This window comes from Fulmarus glacialis, unplaced genomic scaffold (genome assembly GCF_000690835.1).
Source record: "Fulmarus glacialis isolate BGI_N327 unplaced genomic scaffold, ASM69083v1 scaffold24335, whole genome shotgun sequence".
Lineage (NCBI taxonomy): Eukaryota > Metazoa > Chordata > Aves > Procellariiformes > Procellariidae > Fulmarus > Fulmarus glacialis.
The window spans coordinates 57,108-76,164 of NW_009213987.1; the positions used below are offsets into that span (position 1 = coordinate 57,108).

The 19,057-nt window shown below is 40.8% G+C and overlaps 1 protein-coding gene across 1 annotated transcript; it reads right to left on the minus strand.

The window, feature by feature from the left end:
* Positions 1-16,858: 16,858 nt before the first annotated feature.
* On the minus strand, positions 16,859-18,672 carry KCNK5 (potassium channel, subfamily K, member 5; the record flags this gene model as incomplete). The annotated part of the gene is made up of 2 exons (XM_009578402.1): positions 16,859-17,679; positions 18,504-18,672. Coding segments are annotated over 2 exons (990 nt in total), but the record flags the coding sequence as incomplete, so codon positions are not given.
* Positions 18,673-19,057: the final 385 nt, after the last annotated feature.

The following is a 19,057-nucleotide window of genomic DNA, read 5'->3' on the forward strand; positions in this document are numbered from 1 at the left end:
TTCCTGTGAGCCAGTAGAGCGTTAGAGCATCCAAGGGCAAAGCCACATGGGAATGATGTCTGGGATGCAAAGTTAAACATGCTGGCTCTGCCAAAACATGTTCCAAAGACCTGTATCTGTTACTGTAAAGGCTGATGCAGTTTCAAAGGAGGATGGAGAATGCAGAATATTTACACTAGGTGCTGGTAGGATCCGGTGAAGTTCTGGTCACATCTGTCTTAGACACAAATTTGGGTGGCAAGGTGATGGGAGGGTTGGAGAATCCAGTGCTAGTGAAAGTCAGGTAGTGATAGATCAGATGATAGTTTCAAGGTAAATGCTTGTACTTCAGTTAAGTCACTGTAGACATAAACAGGATGATGACATCCTCCCAGGCTGAGCAGAGAAAAAAACAAGTTGATTTAGTGCTGGGGCAGGATCCAATGGCAACTTTGAGCAGTTGCCACAAATGGCACTTTCTGCTGGCAAAGGCCAAAGAGGAAAACTCGTTGTGAAGATCTTGCTACCTTTGAGGTGTTGAGAGATGTTCAGTCTTTTTTGAGCTTTTGAGGTCAACTTGTGGTTGCAAAAAGCAGAAGCAGAGGACAAAGTTTGGAGGGGAAGTCCATCCTAAGTGTGGAGGCTGAAGACTGATCAAAATGGGTTGCAGAAAAGCACACTAGGAGCTGCCTGAGAGAAACTGAGGAATGGAGAGTTTGCACTGGCCTTCCTGCCCTCAGGGCTAAGGAGGATACAGCACCAATGGCACTGCTATACGGGGGTTTTATACATGGTATGCACATATATCCGCAGTAATTTGCACATCAACAATGTCTCCAAGAATAATCCAGGTTTTCTAATTGCTGTTTTAAGCCGTGATCAAAATAAGTTATTTTGGTAACTTTGTTTTAAACATACACAACTAAAGAGTACAAATGGCGTCACAAGTTTTGAATTACAGCTGCCATTTGAACATTTCTTCTCTGAGAAAACAACTGCTGTTCTCTGTTTAAGCTGTTTGTGCCGTTGCTGGAGGTGTCCCTTGCTAGTTGTTATTATTGACATACAAATTGAGGGAAGAGAACAATTATTTTCTGAAAATTGTTACTCATATGTAGTTTCATATTTATTTCTGATATATTGAATTTTAAAAATAAAAAAGGATGATAGTGACTAACAGCAGCTTCTTTAGCATTAGCTACCTAACTATTGCAAGCTATTTTATATTAACAAGCTCTTCTGTGAGCCTTTTCATAGTGTATTTCATTAGGAACCAGAATCTGTTGGATTTTACAGCTGGGGCTGATATGAAAGATCCCTCCATACCACGCAAGACAGGAATAGGTCAGCCTGAATCCTGAAACTGTGGTCTAAATTTTCAGAAGTGCTGGTGTGCTGACTCCATTTATCCAGTAATCTGTTGCCAAACTAAAGTGTCCATATATCTTCAAGTGAATAAAATGCTTTTTCTACTTTGTCCTGAATGTCTACATACTGTTGAGCAGCCACCTCGAAGCTGGCTTTCCAGCAGGTTTCAGTGCAATGTTTCAAGCACTTCAGGATTAAAAGTGCCACCTAAGATTACCAGCCTGCTCTCACATCCATGGTAGCCATTGAAGTCATTTCCTTCGACCACTCTTGCTCCCATTCCCTGAGCTTGTAAACCAGCCGGAGTGCATGATACCTAGAAATGAAGGAAAGAAACACTATGAACAGCAATTGGCAGAGCCACTTCTCATTTTCTAGATTGGCTTGTTCATAAATAACCTGAAATCAGACACTACTTTAAAAAGTGACAGGTTTTTCCCTTGCAAACATCTGGACAGCGAGGGGAAGGGGTTGCCATGCCCTACCTCACCAGGATGTTACTGCTAGAGGAGCTGTAAGAAGCTGCTCACTGAGCTTTCACGCAGGTTTGCTCCCCACCCCAATAGCATGGTCCCACCACTGATGGCATGTAGTCCCTGTGTACCCTCTCCTCCTGTCTGGTGATGTTGAATAGCTGAAGTGATGGAGCTATTGCTTGATGTGCTCCTGTATTTCTACAGGATGCCAGTAGAGGGCAAAGATGACTTTAGGCTTGATGTGAGAAATCACACAGGTTGCCCTGCAGAGCAGAAAAATTGCATGAGTTAGGGGAAAATGCAAAAATGAATGGGAGTTTGCAAAAAAAGAGGTGTCCCAGGGCCGCCTTCTTAGCTCTTTCTCCTGTCTTGCGAGCACAAGTTTCCACGCGACACAGCAAAGTGCCGTGAATCATGGTGGTGAGCCCCACGCTGTGAGAGCGCTGCAGGACCCAAGGGGCTGTCAGCCTCAGACCCAGAGGAACCCGTCGGTCCTCAGCGGGACAGATGTGTCCCTGCCTGGCTGAGGGGCTGTCCGTCCCCGCCATGCTTAGGAGAGGGACAGGCCTGGCTGCTGCATCTGTGGTGAACAGAGGCGGCTCGGTTACACTGGTCCAACCCTTACTTCTTCATCAGCTTTCCCTCCGTCTTTCCTGAACGGCCTGCTTAACACGGGCTACAAGGAAGGGTCTTCCATTGGTATCACGTAGGACCTCGTGGCAGCTGAGTATTTCCTATTTCTTTACCAGGAAAGCTTAAATGCAAGAGGAAATAAGTTTTTTGGCTCTAGTTTGGGGGAATGTAGTTAGCTGTAATATAAACAATCTTTAAAGGCCTTGTAATCCAAATAACCCAAGAAATTAAGACTCAGAGATGCAGATCTTTCTTTAGATCCTTTCCCTGAGCTGAATAAAACATGATTTACATCAGTAAGTATTTCAGATTGTCTCTGACATACCTTAGTAAAGTGATTTTTTCTCTTTTCACTGCAATTTTGAATCGTGTCCAGCTGATTTATCAGTTCATTATAATATGCTTCTCTTCTATACAAGCAAATCCTAGGTGTCTGGGAAGATTGTTTATTCCTCCACTCCAGAAACAGAAATAGCTTAACATTTTGTAAAATTGTAGGAGTCTGTCTCAGGAGCTGATGTAAAACCTTTCACAAAAAAAAAAAAAAAAAAAATCAGGGATAAAATTGGAAGTGAATTGTAAATAAGCTTCTTGTTCTTTTTCCTGAGAGAGCTGTTTTTGTAAAACTTCCCAACAGTCAGAGGTTTTGCCAGTTCTCTCACCCACGAAAGGAATAATGTTCCTCTGAGATACCAGTTGCTACTTTTTAGCTATGGCTGTGCAAAGCATCTGTGCTACTCTAGAAGGCAAAGCCTTTCACAGAATTTCTTACCTCTTTTTCCATCCCTTCTATTAAACAGTGGGGTAAATGAGCAGGGACCTGCTACACAGCAGTGAAAGGTCACCAAATTCAGAATCCACAGGACTATAATCAAGAGATGACTTTTGTAACTTTACATGCATGACAACTGATGTACCATACAACCACTTCATCCAAGTCACAAAATCCATACATGTGGTTGAAAAGCAAGGTGAATAAGGAGTGGGAGGAAAAGCTAGGCAAGGAGGACACACTGTTCAAGGAGAAGCTGCTTGAAAAGAAAAAAAAAACCTTGTTTCTTTTCAAGAAGAAAAACAGATGGAATACACTGGCCTAGGCATAGCAAACTTTGCCTTAACACTATTATATCCAAACACTCAGCATTGCAAAGGGAAGCCAGGCAATGAACTAGAAGATCTCATACAACATCATTTTCCAATGGCCTCGACAACTAAGGGAGCTCAGGAAACAGAAATGATATGAAGTCTCTTTGTCTTTTTATTATTTACACAGTTTCATTTTTTTTGTTAGTACATTTGAACCATGTTAGGGCAGCCAGTTAATCTTGGTAAGTGGAAGAGAGTATTTTATTTCTAAGGTATGTATGAAATATTGCAGCTGATTTCTAGCAGACACGCAGTATGCTGAGTAACCCTAATTATACAATATAGAAATAATGTTAGGGAGTGATAAAAATATATCAGACCTCTTAGAAATGGACACAAACCACAGAAATGTAAAGCTGAAAGGGTTCTCAAGAGATTACTGAATCCACCTTTCTGTACTGGAGGCCAGTAAATGTAGCAAGATCGTCTCTGACAGCTGTTTGCCTAAACTGTTCTCAAATTCTCCAATAGTTTGAAGTCTATGTCCCTAGGAGAGTTTATTGCTCCTACAGTTGGAAAGCATTTTGTAGCATCAGGCTCTTTCTTGTTTATTGCAATGTGGACAGATTTCTTTTTTTATTTTCTCCAAGGTCTACAAGAAACAGTTTAGCCCCCGCTTAGCACTCTTCAGCAGTCTTTTACCCATCAGAAAACTTATGTGTACTAGCTGTTTTGTTTTCTTTTCTAGTCTGAATAAACCCATTTTTTTTCAGCATTTTCTAATGGTTTTCTCTAATGTCATGCTTTCTTAAAACATTTTCTTGTTGCTGTGATACAGACTACTCTCCGCTTATCTACAACTTCCTTAAAATCTGATGATCTGAGCCCATGCTAGAGCCCATACTAGCCCCACCGTCTGAGAGAGTGGAATAATACCTCCCATCTCTCACACATGCTACTTTTGCTAATACATCCCAGGATAACACTCATTCTTTTGGAAGCCATCACAATTGTTTGGTGGGGGAACTTTTATACCTCCCAGATCCTTTTATGCAATAGCAATTCTGACGCTATTCTAGATCTTTTATTTGATTTTAATTATCTTTAAAGTGTTTGGGATGACTTTCTTGAGGTGGGACGATGGGATTTTAAGAATTTCCGGATATGGGCTCTATACTGACGCATGCTGTTTTTTTTCTCATGAATTCTGTTTTTAGTTTCTTCCTATTTTGCTGCCCAGAGGCCTCTGCACCCAGGGCGGCCAAAAATTAAAATTAAAATGAGAACAGGAACTAATTATTTCTGCTCGCTAATGAGAACAGAAAATGATCATGAAATTAAACTTCAGAGAGTTGCATATTACACACAATAAAAATTAAGCTACCTGAAAAAAAACCCTGCCAAGGGAGGTGGTGGAAACACCACCAGTAGATCTCGCCAAAGCTACAACTAGCTGGCTACTCATTGTCAGCACAGAGTTGTACAGGTTTGCTTACTGCAAAGAGTCATAAGTTAGGGAGGAAAGAGGTCTGCTCACACTCTGTGGCCTTCCAAGGCTATAAATAGTGTTGAACAGCTGAGGGAAAACTAAGCTTGCGTTAGGGATCCTGTGAAGGAGACCTACCTAGGTTCTGGTCTGATCCTGAGGACCTGTGAGAAGATGGGTGAATGAAGAAGCAGCAACAAGACATGAGATGCCTCAGAGTTCGGAGCAGCAGGGAACAAGGTTATTTCCTCAGTAATTGTCAGTTGCCCTCCTGAAGAGTCTTCTCCACAAGAGAAGGTTGTACACTTCTCATGACGCATATGCACATCAGTTTTTGTCTAAATTTCAAATAATGGAAACCTTCAGTAGAAAGATGGAGGCTTAGCTCCTTTTAACCCTTGAAGATCACTGTGCTGATTCAGTGGAAGAGAGGATATACCTCTCTCTACTCTTTGCTCCTTGTGAGTAGATGCTAATTTTTGCTTCCCCAAACTCCTTTCCCAGCAGGTGACATATGGCAGCACATGCTCCGCCCTCCTCTTGCGGACTCCGATTAAGGGAACGTGCCACATCCCAGAATCCCAGAGCACAGGGATACTTGAAGAGAGGGCCTTCAGCTCCAACACGAGAAACAAGAGAAAGTGTCCTAAAGCTCTTGCATTCATCCAAATTCATCTTCTTAACCTTCCCACTTCAAATATCAGCCAGGCCTAAACATAAGCCAAAGCAAAGATCTGTTTAGCAGGACGTGGGTACGTAGAAGAATCTTCTTCATCCATAGTTAACAAGGCTTCTTATTCCCCCTTGTGTAGAGTACCTACTGTGTGCAGATGCTCTGGAGTGAGGGTCACTCCATTGACCTCCTTCTTCCCAAAGCTCTAGATGGTGACTGTCCTCATCTAGCCCCCGTCCCCTTCCCACGGTTACATTTCTGCATACAGATACAATTACTTCGATGGTGCTAGCTATCCCTGGTACTTGAAGACGACTCCTCTACTGCAGTTTGTGACTAGCCAGCCAAGAGGTATGTAAACTATGTGAATGCCACCGATAACTCTGCCTGGGGCCAATGGCACCTGCTATTCATGGTCTGTTCTTCGGTGTCTGTGATCAGCTGATTGTCCCTGTCTAAAATGTTCCCTTTATGCTCCCTGGCACCATAATGCACTAGAATTCAACTATGGCACACGGTACCAGCTATATCCACACTATGAGCTTGTGTTCTCATGCATTACTAGCTTCCTATTCTCCTTGATAACACAGATGACAAATCTCTCATGGAGGTTTCTGCGTAGATGTGGTGTGAGACCCCATGCCCGCTCCTGCCCTCTCACTAGTGTTCTGGGGCCACTTAAAATCACTTTTCAATTATGAAATACGCAAATGGTTCCTGACATCTATCTATGATATTTTTAAAGTCACAGTTTTGGCATTTATTGGGAATAACTGTAACTGGAAAAGTAGCACACATGGATTTCTCTAGTGCTTAAAAAAATTCTACCGTGGGAGTTTTCTGTACCCTAAAGACGCGACATGTAGGCTGTCTAGGTTATATTGGTTGCCATCTGGCTCTCAGTCCCACTCTTTGTTTTCAGTCTCCAGACCATGATGTCTTTAGTAAATAATCAAACATATTTTGTTCTATTCAATTTCTTTTCTTCTGTTGAATTGTTGATTAGGAGCCAAAGGTTTATTTAAACAGGTGATAACTTTCCTGCTTACTTGGTGCAACTGGAACATAGTTTTAGGTCACATCTCCGTGACAAATGTAGTCATGTCAAGCAGTCTGAACACACAGCAACAAGCTGAAGTGTTTCTAAGGCTTTGGAAGCCTTCTGGAGAGTTCCAGACTAAAAAGAGCTAAGCTTTATCCTCTCAGTTCAGGGGCTGGAGCGGTAGGGACAACTGTGGTCATAAAGTGGGATTGGAGAGTGTAGGAGTGGTGGTAAAAGGGAACTGGAGTGGGAAGAAGCGGAGGAGGAATATGGAGCTGGAAAGGATGTAACTACAACTCACAGTAGGCACAGCCTCTTTCAAAAACTATTTTGAACCCCAGCCTCACTAACAAGCCTCTGCAAGTATTTAGATAGGCTTGCCTAGTCCTCTTCATGGCCCCGTAGTGAAGCTCTACCCTTGCCCTTACCAAACCACATCCCTGCAAATCTAAATCCACACAGACGTAAATAGCATGGCTGAAAATGTGCAAAAGCTTGAACTTTTTCACTGAAGGAAGCAATGACCACTTAGCTGGCTGCCTTGGTTGTTCAACCTCTGTCTGCTTTAGCTGAAGCAGTTCAGGCTGGCACTCTGAGTAGGAGAAGCCAAATCTATCTTCTGGCTGTCAGCCTGAAATGCCAAGCAGCCGCTGTGTCCTGCCTGCAGGCAGCCATGACGTTCCTAGGGGGCCACAGGAATTGTAACTGGACAGATGCAACGCAGCAGAGGAAAGGGAAAATTAAGACATACAACCAAGGAGAAGAATGGTGGGAGCCAGAAGAGACAGACAAAAGAGGTGGAAGTGGTATCCTTCCGTGAAAAATGAGTTGGGTCGTTACTGTGTAGGTCTGAATAGAGTAGTGTTTGAAACCAGCCACTGCTCTCCCCACCCTGAATCTTCTTGTTGTTGTTTTAAAGAACGGTCATTTTACAGTAAATAAACTGTGATAACCCTAAAGCCTTTTCCTCCCTCTCTGTGCCAGAGGAAGCTAAGTTTATCCCAAGCATTTCCAAAACCACATAGCATTTGAAGGCACAGTAATATATGGGGTCAGAAACTTTTAAATAAAAGCCAGTTAGAGCTTCAATCCATTTCCACCTTATTTTTTATTTTTATTGCATTCTCTGAAAGAAAAAGTCTGTCCTAAGCCTACTCATTTTAACAGGCTGCCAGTTCTTTCCTGCAGATTTTGCAGTTTTCAGCTATTATGCCCCCATAAGATTATACTTTTCAGCTACTGATAAACATCATAGAATTAAACTCCCTCAGAAAAGTCAGTATCACTTGGTCAGACAACATCTTCAGAAAATTGCTTGAAATTATTTGCCAGAACAACTTATTTCCTAGTGTTTTAGAGCAAATCTCCCCACAAATAACAGATTCCTCAGCTACTATAGTTTTGGGTCTCTGATTTCTTCCTGTACGTGATACAAATTGTGTCTCTTGCCCTAAAAAAAATTGTTCTCAATTCAACACCACAACCCTTTAACTTTCCTTGAGTGACATGCTGGGGTTATCAGAGTGGGGGCTAAGTGTCAGGCTCTCTTCTCAATTTAAGCAGCTGTAAAGAGTGGAGAACTCGCACCATAGAACTACAGAGAACTTGGAGGTTAAAGTTTAAAAATAGGTATTCGCTTTACCTTCTTGCCTTCATCTAATCCCTATTGTACATCTCAGAGTCTAGTCTGGTATTTTAGATTAAAGAGCTTCACTTTCTGAAGAAATGCAGCACAGAAGAAAATCTTAAAACCTGGGTTTTCTTCCTGATATGAAAGCAAGCCCCCCCGCAAGCCTTTCTCCCTTTGAATTAAGCCACCAATTTTCTATCATTTATCAAAAACTGACAGCCACAAAACCAGCCAAAGAGGGACTCAGATGTCCAAGGCATACTGCTTACTCCTGCTCTTGTATTCATTTCCCATTCTAATCAGCAATTAAAAAGCAGATGAATTAGCTTACTATTTTTCCTTCCTTTCCAGCCGTGCCAGAGATGGAATTGGCAAAAGTCCCAGGCTGAGAGGAATAGAAAATATCAAAAGAGGTTGTCTGTGTCGCAAGTCTTGATTTGTTCCTTTACTTTTTGCTAACTGCCAACGTACAACCAATAAGCAGCAAATATGAAGGTTGCCAGAGAAGGACAACAGAGCTTTATGAATAAACACTTATCCTCTAGCTTCAGAAGCTTGTGACTTCTATTTCAACATGAACATGGATTTATTTCACATTCACATGCACATATTTTGCAGTTCTGCCCAGCAACCAGGAGTATGTAGGAATGAGTGCTCCTCTGCATCCAGTTTATTTTGATCAGTATGGGTAGGGCCCAACCCACAAATAAGCACACAAGAGGATTTTTGTCTCTGATCTTAGTGGCATTAAGGATTATGATACTTCCTTATACACCCAGAAGTTTAACTAGATAAACAAAAATGTCATCAACAAGTGCCCAAAGCCGTAAGTCCACAGAACAGTGCAAAGCTGTTGACAGGCCTTGAACAGAATATTTGCTCTCGATGTGGGACTATGGTCATTCATATAGAGTGTATTCATTCTCCTTACAATTAAAAGGCATATCATGGTGCCACACACAACTTTTATATTCAATTAAGATTAAAAGTGTGTCAAAGTACTTGTTTTTTTCCTGAATAAATAATGCATAGATCTAATTTGAAAACACAAGTACTCTTGTTTGGCATATTTAGGAGAGTATCCAAAAGAATTTTATTAAAGGTTAGCATGGGAAATTTCAAAGAATGTCTATGGGAAAAACGTTAACTTTTACTTCAGATATTTTGTGTTTTAATCTCCTCACCCCAATTTCAGAATTCATATTTTCAGGTTTTTTGTTCTGCTTTCTCTGTCATTCACAGCCGCACCCTAGTAAGGAGAAAAGGGGGCAAGGTGTATTTTCTAAAACTTCCTCCATGTAGAAAAAACCATAACCATCAAAATATGAAGAGTGAGTTGTCACCATCTCTCTTTACTCTTTCCTATGAGCAGCAGGGAGTGACAATAGGGAGGCAACTTCTGGCACCCCGTAAAAAATATTCTAAAAATAGAAAACTAAAACTCTTTTATTCACAGTTGTTTCAGTTCAACTTGTAAAATCCAAAGTCATTACTAAAATATTTCCATCAGAATATTTCTCATATGTCAATATATTTCTCACATATATTTTTTTTTTTAACCAGAAGGAGTTCTGGCTACGGGCTGTACTTGGAAACTTGCCTGTCAGAGGAAGCCCTCCTAACTAGGCCGTGCCACCTGGCTTTTCATGGAGCCTCTGTGCAGGATAATGCCTCCAGCATTCCAATCCACCTCAACTCTCCGTTTCCAGATAAGCCCTTCTGATGCGAAATAGCAAATTTCCTTGGTCAGCAAGCTGAATCTTTGTAGGTGTTTTTTTTGGACCTCTGTGCTCCTATCAGTTGCGGTACCACTCCCTGTGCTAGGGTGGCTGTGTAGTCCAAGATAACCACTGCTTGAATTTGTTTTCATGCCAAGACAAAAACCACCTACCACCTGCTTGGACACTTATCTGTGTTTCCACAAAACTTCACCCCCCAAAAAAACCCACCCCTTATGAGTCTGGTTTTCTTGGAAGCCGGGATGGAAATCAAGGCAGTAAAGGTCAGTAGTGCACCCCTTTTCCCCGAGATTTTGCCCACATGCCTTGAGTCAGCAGGAGTCGCACTAACTGCATCGCAGAAGAAGGTATCTGCCAACATGACAGTGAAAAGCAATCCTTTAGCAAGCCCTTCAAGTATCCCAGGCTGCACAAGACCTGTAGGTGACAAACACACTTGAGCGGAGAGCTAAGGGCCTGCCAGGGAAAGCCAATGCCACGGGTTCGCTCTCAGCAAAGATGCATAGCCCCTGGCAGGGCTAGGTTTGCTCCCACCCACCCATCGCTCCCCCTTGTTCCTCAGGCATGGAGTCAAAATAAAGCCACAGCCCACAATCACGCTGTGAAGGCAGGCAGAGTACATGGAGGAGGCCCAGTCTACATGCAAGTCAGGGGAGTTCTCCAAGGGCTTTCTGGAACAAAAAGAAGCCAAAATCTAATGGGTGCTGTGCTCAGCCCAACCTTTTATTCCTAGATATTACAGTATTAGTTATCTTATCACAGGGAGGTTGAGGCTAAAAGAAGGGTTAAAAAAAAAACAAACCACCAACAAAAACCACCCAACCCTTGCTGAAAGGCACAAGGTACAAGTCATAAATTTAAAAAGAAAACTCTTCCTGCTCAAACTATAGGGCAACAGACCTCCCCCACCTCCCCACAGGTCCTTGCAGAAGAGTTGAAAGAGATATTTTATCAGGAAAAGGACTTAAGTCCCGCTACAGGAAATTGCCCTGAAGGGAGTGAAGTAGCATTTTCCTGTGTAAAACGGTCCTGAACAGCAACTCTCTACCTGCTATGTCACCGTCTTCATCTCCCAGAATTAAAGGTTTGAGTTCTCCATTTCCATGAACTGCAGGTTGCTGGTATCATGTTGCACCGCACATTATAAAGACCTGTGATAAATGTTCAGTGAAAAGATTTCAGTTGTTTTAAGTGTCAGCTGGTCTGCGATTTTATCTATTAAGCTATTGTGTTCAGAGAAACCCGCAGCCAAGCATGGACCGTAAGAACAAGCGCTTAACAGATACTGGTTTATCCTGTTCTCCTACTTCTTGCTACCCTACCCCCTATATATTACTAACACTCTACTAAAATACCGAGGGCAGAAGGTGAACAGTGGTCTGTGGGCTCCAACCTGCTGGGAGACAGAAATGTTATCGGGTGCTTACCAGACTCGGATGTTATATCCTGCCCTCAGCTCCATGACAGGACCCCACCTCTCCCTTTGGCTGTTTTTGGCATCAGTAACCCATCAGGCACCTCGTCCTCATCCACTACTCCTCTGTTGCGGAGCTGGAGGAAAATGTAGAGATCGGCTACCCTTACTCAAATCATGATAGCATCCACCCTTCCGTCCTGTGCCTATGCATCTCCCCACTGTCCTAGCTCACACCTCAGCAATTTCACTCAGTCACCCAGAAGCTAAGATTCAGACTCTTTGCCTTCACACTGAGTTTGTCCCAATTTCTGCAGATGGCTCCGTCTCTATCATGGGTTTCACTGAGTCACATTTTGCAACCCATTAAGGTAGGTAGTTATCTATTTTCCAAGGTGTTTTAAGGAAACTGCTGGAGTTGAAGGACTGCAAAATGATGAGCACTGCTGCTAGAAATCTTGTGAAGATTCATAAACAGCTACTCAGATATTTTAATAGCTCTGGCATAAGATTCAGATAGCAGTCATAAATGCCTATTTTATTTTATTGTAGTACTGATCAATTCTACCATTTCCTGTCTCAGTGCATCTTCTTTAAAAACAGCCCCTTGAAAAAACACAGCCCATAGAATAAACTTTTGTTTTTCTTTCAACAGCTGTCCAAAATCCTCATTCAATAATACTTTGCTATGCTGTACCTAACCGAAGACCAAATGCCATTGAACTGAAGTCATCAATACTCCATACGAATACAGGCATCTGCTTGCGTAAAACAACTTGCTTTATCGGCTCCTTACCTGCAAGCTCTTTGGACCAGGACCAGTCTAATCTGTGAGGTGCATTACAAGTGTAGGGAGTTGTAAAAAGAAACCTCATTTCTTGATTGCTATTCTCCTCATGACAGAGAGGATAAATTGTAAAATTTTTATTGCCAAATATTAAAATAAATTACATTTTACAAAGACTTAGCAAATATTTACATACAGTGTGATTCCAGTGACAATCAGCAACAAAGAACAGACAGACAGGCATATTATGGAGTGATAAGAGTCGGAACTGTACAAACTTCAAAAGCCGTATGAAAGACAGGCTAATTTTTTAGAAGGTAAATCCATCACAAATGGAATGAATCCCATGAGGCACAAAAATTACAAGTCTGCAACAGAGTTCTTGGGGTGTTTTGTTTAGGTCAACAAACTTGTATATTGCTTTTTGCTCTCCTCATCAGTGACGCTTGTCTGTCTCTATACATACTCTCCCAGATCAACTGGAGGAAAAAAAAAAAATCTCAACATATACAATTGTATCACCATGGATCTGTTATCAGTCTATGGTTTTATTTATGCATGTTTTGTGACATCCATTGCCAGCAACAGATTCACAAATCATTAGTTCAGAAAAATTTAACACACCACTTTTTGTATTTCCTCAGTGATTTCGTACCAGTGTATCAGATGTGTTAGACTGCCTGCTGTGAGATATGTATCTGAAAATGATGCCCTTCTGGTAAAAACAGGCTTCAATAGCACAAGACAAACCCAAGAAGTGTCACCATGATGTCGTGAAGGATGGGGTTACATAGTCTATAGCACTTAAAAAGGCTTTTGTAGGAACAGACTTTGGTTGTCACATTTCAGGATTTTTAAATTTTTTTAAAAATTTTTTAAAGTATTGGCTCATCTTGGCAAAATTGCTAGGTTTATATTGTGAAAGTGGTTCCATGCTTCACATGATGTGACTGGAAATACAATCTAGGTGAGGGCAATAGCTAGAAAGAAGAGTTTCCACTTCTATTCCATCCCTTCCTTATATGTGCTTTTAAGCTTTTTTTTCTTCTTCTTTTTCTTTTTCTTTTTTAAAAATCCCCTTTCCTCTCTTTCCAGGAAGAGATCCGTCTCTCCTACAAAACTCATTCCATAGCATTAAAAGAGCTGTTAATAACATACTGGTTAGCCAAATGAAATCTTACATGGCATCCAAAGAAAATGTTTCCAGATTGACCAGATAATTGAAGTAACTACAAGAACTTACCAAGTAGCACTGGGGAATTCACTCAGAGGCACTTTTGGGGCTGAATAGCTCAAAATCCAGCCTGGACACCCCTCTAACTCACTACATGTAAATCTGAAGGCAGAAAGACATTAATTTAGATCCCCCAGGCTTTTCTCAAGACATGGAAGACAGGCAGGCAAAAAGCTGTCTTGCTTAGCACTTCGGCAGTTCCGAGATGGCACCATTAATTTTAAAAACCCTGGGAAATGGTTCAACTTTTTGGAGAGAGCCAGTATGAAAGCTATGCGCCAACTAAACCCCTCCAAAACACTGAAAACAAGTAGGGCTTAACGAGACCAATTGTGTTGGCCCCTGTGTAAAGAGGAATTTTTTCCCAGTGCTAGGATTACATTAAGGCACATGGTGGGATATCTTGAGAACAGTTTTGTGAGGTGTGATCATGTTTCCCAAAAAAGCGGGAATATTGTACTTTGTTTTAATAAATTTAAACTATTACTTTAAATCCCATGATACTTATTATGCAGACTTATAGTCTATGCTGACTACACTGGGAAAGGCCAGAGAGCCACATCTAACTTGATAATATGAAACAGATCCCATCCATTCTCAGCTCTGGCGTACAAGTGCACTTCGCTATGGAGAACAGAGTCTGGGTTCCAGTGTGCAACATCCCCTCCCAATCAAAGCAGCCCAGCCAAGTATCTGGGTTGTATTATTTCTGTATTAAAGAGAAATTTATCTTTTCTTAAATGAAGATTGGGCTATGCTTTTCCATTTCATGCACATTCAGCAAGCCTTTTCTTTCCTTACTGTCCTGTAGCTTTCTAACTGTCACTAAAACTGATCTTTGCATCAATAATGGAAGACAAGTTGAAGGACAACAAAAGCTATATATGGAGTGCTTTCTCATTTTCTTTTAAACAAAAAAAAGAAAAAAGAGAAGGCTAGACTTGCTACACAAGCATCCTGTGTATCATGTATGTAGTCTTACCTACCATTTCTTACAGTTACAAGGTATAGCTGTCAACCACAACTCTTCAGAAATTCTTGAAGGCCTTGGAGTCATTTTAAAATGATGGGTGTGAGGGTGTCTATTAGAAGTAAATCAGAATCTTCTCGATAGGGCCTCTTCCTCTTTCCTGTCAGATACAAGTCAAATTCATCCAGCCACCCCTGCTCCAAATAGCAGTAATATAATAAAATTTGATTTCAAACTAGAATCTCTCTTCAGTGATATTATCATAAAATATAGATTAACTACCAAATCCAATGATATCGATTCCACATTTTTGCCAGTATAACAGAGTTGGCCCTAGCCTTGTGTTCACTTTCTATTTGAAGAAATGTCATATACGTGCAAAATTCTGAAAAGAAATGAGTAAAGACAGTCCCTTGTTTCACAATAGATGACTTCAAAACTTCCCATCAACAGGCTATCCAACCAGAGTGCCAGCTTTCCATATGTCCTCCTTCCTCTGTGGAAGAGGCCAGCAATTGAAGCTGCAGCCAATATTTGCAGTTATTAGAAATATCTAGTAATTCAAGATTAGCATTGCAAGATTCCATAAGCTCTTCTTACAGAGCTAGTGAGTCTGCCAGCATTACACTGAAAATGAGAATGAGACAACTTTTAACTGTTCACTGAACTTTTTTCAGACATACTGGAATGACTGTAAAACTAAACAGAACAACAGAACTTGACATGTTAAGGTTCAAAGGTCTTGGCTATTTTCTGTTCCAAGTATATCGGATACAACTGAAGTCAGTACCTTTTGCCAACATGTAATCAAGAGCCTCATTTCAAAGAGTTGTCAGGGTTAACACATAGATATGGAAAAAGAAAGAAAAATAAAACCATGGTATAATTTTCTTTGTAGCCAAAACAATTTAGGCATAAGTGTTATGAAGAGACATACTTCCTTCTCAATGAGAAGCCCATCTCCAAGCCAAAAGATAATACTTTCAGGAGCTTAGAGCCGAAGTTCCTTTTAAAAAGTGCCTTATGGCCTTAAGTCACTTGATCACATCTCAGTTTGCCCAAGATTTGACATTGCCCAGCCTTCTTGAAAGTGGAATAGAATAACCATTGTATATGCACATAGGTCATACTTTAAAACAAAACAAATAAGCAAAGTGTAATCAACTGTTTCAAAAATCATCTCTCATTCAAGTCTAGTCTGAAGTACCAAGGCAGGGAGGAACATCAAATAACAATACTGACTAACACACTGCACAGATCAGCAGCAGTGCTAACAGGTCCCTTCTGACAGGCATTAGGGCATTTGGAGAATATCTGTGCATCCCAAGGTGATTTTTTTCCTCAGAAGAACAGTGTCAATAAAACTTCAGCTGTACATAGATACTGTATAAGGTTCATTCAAGTATTTCCTCTAGGAAATGGACAGTGGAAGGACACTTTCAACATTAAAAAAGTTCATTGCATCCTGCTTGTGCTCATACATGCTTTGATCGATAGGTCTTCCAGTCACTTTAACAGTTCTGGGGCTGATGTGCAGTTTAGCAGCGCAACTGGTGAGCTTCATTCCAGATGATTCTTCCTTGTTAGAGGGCTCCTTCTCAATCCATTCCTTTGGAATTTTTAATTTTAATATTTTATTTATGAAATTACAATTCACTATAATTTGACAAGCGCTGACAATATTCTAGACAGATGTTTCAGATGCTTCCTCCTCAGTCTGCCAGCGCACCTCAGCTCAGATCTGTGTGTCCTGGTATTCCATCTAATGTTTCTCATTAAGAACAACTAGTGGTTGCACCATTTTTTTGTGGTAGCAACTTAACAATGGGCAACTTAAAAAAAAAAAAACAACCCGCCCCCCCCCAAAAAAAAAAACAAAAAAGCAAACCCCTTGCTTTCATTTGTGATCAAAGCAGTATTCAAATCCAGGTTTTCAGAGGTGAAAGGCTAATGGAGTAACTGAACACATTTGATGCCCAAGACAGTCTCTTTGCAACAATATAGTTACACTCCCAAACTAATTCCTCAATGAAATGCACAAATGCAGAGCAGGTCCAGTGTATTAACTAGTCTTGTCTTTTCTTTGTTCAAGAACCATAAAATCCCAAGAAGGAGCAGGACTCCAAATTCAACTGTTACTTTACAAGTTTTTCAGATAAGCAAAGCTAATGGGCTCAGAAACCAACTTAGAATGGGAAAAGGACACTGGAGTTTATTAGTTTGGGACTTGCTTTTGTTTTCAAAGAGACAGGAGAAGCTGCAAAAACATGCTTTTCTCCTTGCTCTGTTAATTTGTTCAATATGCACTGACCACTTTCAGAAAACCATTGTCAAACATGCTTCACGTTGCAGCCTTCACATTGCTTACTGTATTATATTCATTCATCAGTTGTTCATAAGGCACAGAAAGTTCTAGCTCATTATTGGTAAAGGTAGATTCATCAGAGGATGGGAATTTTACCAGGTTTTTTGCAGTCACAGATTCTTCTGCAAGATTATCATCCATGGAGGATTTTGATGTTTCCTCATCATCTGAGATATCTTCCTCATCATCATCATCTTCATTTACAAATGTTATATTGGCATTCTCAAATATTAAGGGTCGATAGTCTCTGGAATCCCACACTTCGCCTTCTTCTTCACTAATCCTGTCTAGCTGGTTTACAAACATGGTTCCTTCTAGAGGGCTGTCTCCAATATGTTTATCATGCAGGGGTCTCAGTACATGACCATTTTGAATGTCCAGGGAAGCCTCATCGTACTCAAATGACTCTGTCTTTGTGTAAGTCACCTGGGCATCTATACTGGCATTCTGCATATTTTGTTTGGTATTTTCTACTTTAATCATTTTGTCATTGTTTGTTTTCAGGGCCTTCTTCCCAATTTGCTTAATAAGATCATTATAGGTCTCTTCCTTCTTTGAAAGGAAGCTGAAGATGTTGACATCCTTTGAGGTACCCATTTGAAGGGGTTTTTTAGACCGAGGATGGTTGTCAAAGGACTCTTTTCTTTTTTTCCTTCGTTTCTTGATTGCTTTGTGGACTTCCACAAACATACTGACCTTCCAGTTAACAAACAGTGAAAGCCAAGCTAGTCCCAGATAGATCCATAACTCCACAAAATATCTGTAAAGGGCATGATAGTTTGCATCTGGATTTACACCTACAAAGAATTAAAAACAAGAACATTATTGAAAGAGGACTCGCAGCCGATAAACCTTTGAAGTTATGACCCTGAGACCTACTCCCTTCCACACTAACAAAGCCTCGTTGTTTGAACACTGTCTGAGAAGTGGTACATGGAGATCTGAAACCTTCTGACAGGAAAAGTTGATCCCAGGTCTTCCACTTCTTGGCTACAGGTGTTCTGACCACTGGACTACAACATAAAATGAAAGCATATTTATCCTCTCCTGGTAAGCTATAAAAGTGAACTTTTTTCCTCTTTGAAAATTATAAGCCTTCTCCCTGCCATTGAGGTATGGATATAGGTACCTTCCTTGAGAAAAGGATTCAGAATTCCACTTACAAGGACCATCTCCAAAGCCCTGAACAAGGCACTGGATTTTAGAGAAAGCATACACCAGTATGCTCAACATTATCTTTCGACTAGTTCTAGACAGCTGCACAGAGAGCATTGCCCAGTACTTATGCACCCTACTTAGTATACTGGATCCCATTCAAAGGTGCTTAACTATCATGGTGGATAGGATAGCTCCTTGTCTGAAATAGGGACCTGGGGCACCTGAAAGAGTTACAAACTCCAGAACTTGGCGCCAGACTTAGTCCAATAAAGGCCTAAAGTATCTAAACCAAGATTGAAGAGCCAGATCTAGTCCATTGGATCAGTACCCAGCTTTAATTGAATCTTCTATTCAGCAAAGTGTTTTGGAAAAGCTTAGAAATCACCTTTTCGAATGAGAGTTTGGAAATAGAATTGCCACACTATGCATGTAGTGAAATATTACATAAAATACAATTACTGACCAGCAACAAAATCTCCAAATCCTATGGTGGTGATAGTGATGAATGAGAAATAGAGGCCTTCAATGTAATCCCATCCTTCAGTCACCATAAAGACAAAGGGAGGAATAACCAGATGGACCAAGACACCCCAAACAATGAATATAGCTGTGCATGTAATTTGTGCTTTCCTCTGTAAAGAAATAAGAAAAAAAGTCAGGGAAAGATCTCCAAATTTTCTTTTCCCATCCATGGCACCAAGCATCATCTGACAGTATCAGATATTTCAGAGTTTTATGCTAACAGTTTATCACCCATAACTAAAAGTCATTGACTGAAGTAAACACACAACTACTTTTTTTTCCTTTATGCAGAACTCGCTATTCTTACAACTACTTGCTCAAATAAGTTTATTTCCTCATAGTTTTCTTTCACACTCTTGAAAAGTTTAAGGAGTTCCTGATATTTTATAAATAGGCATGGGATACAGACATAGCGCTCTAGTCTAAAAAGCAGTTAGTACTTCTGATTTTCCTTTTATTTATTTGAGTATAGAGGATCAGAAGTGTTTAAGACAC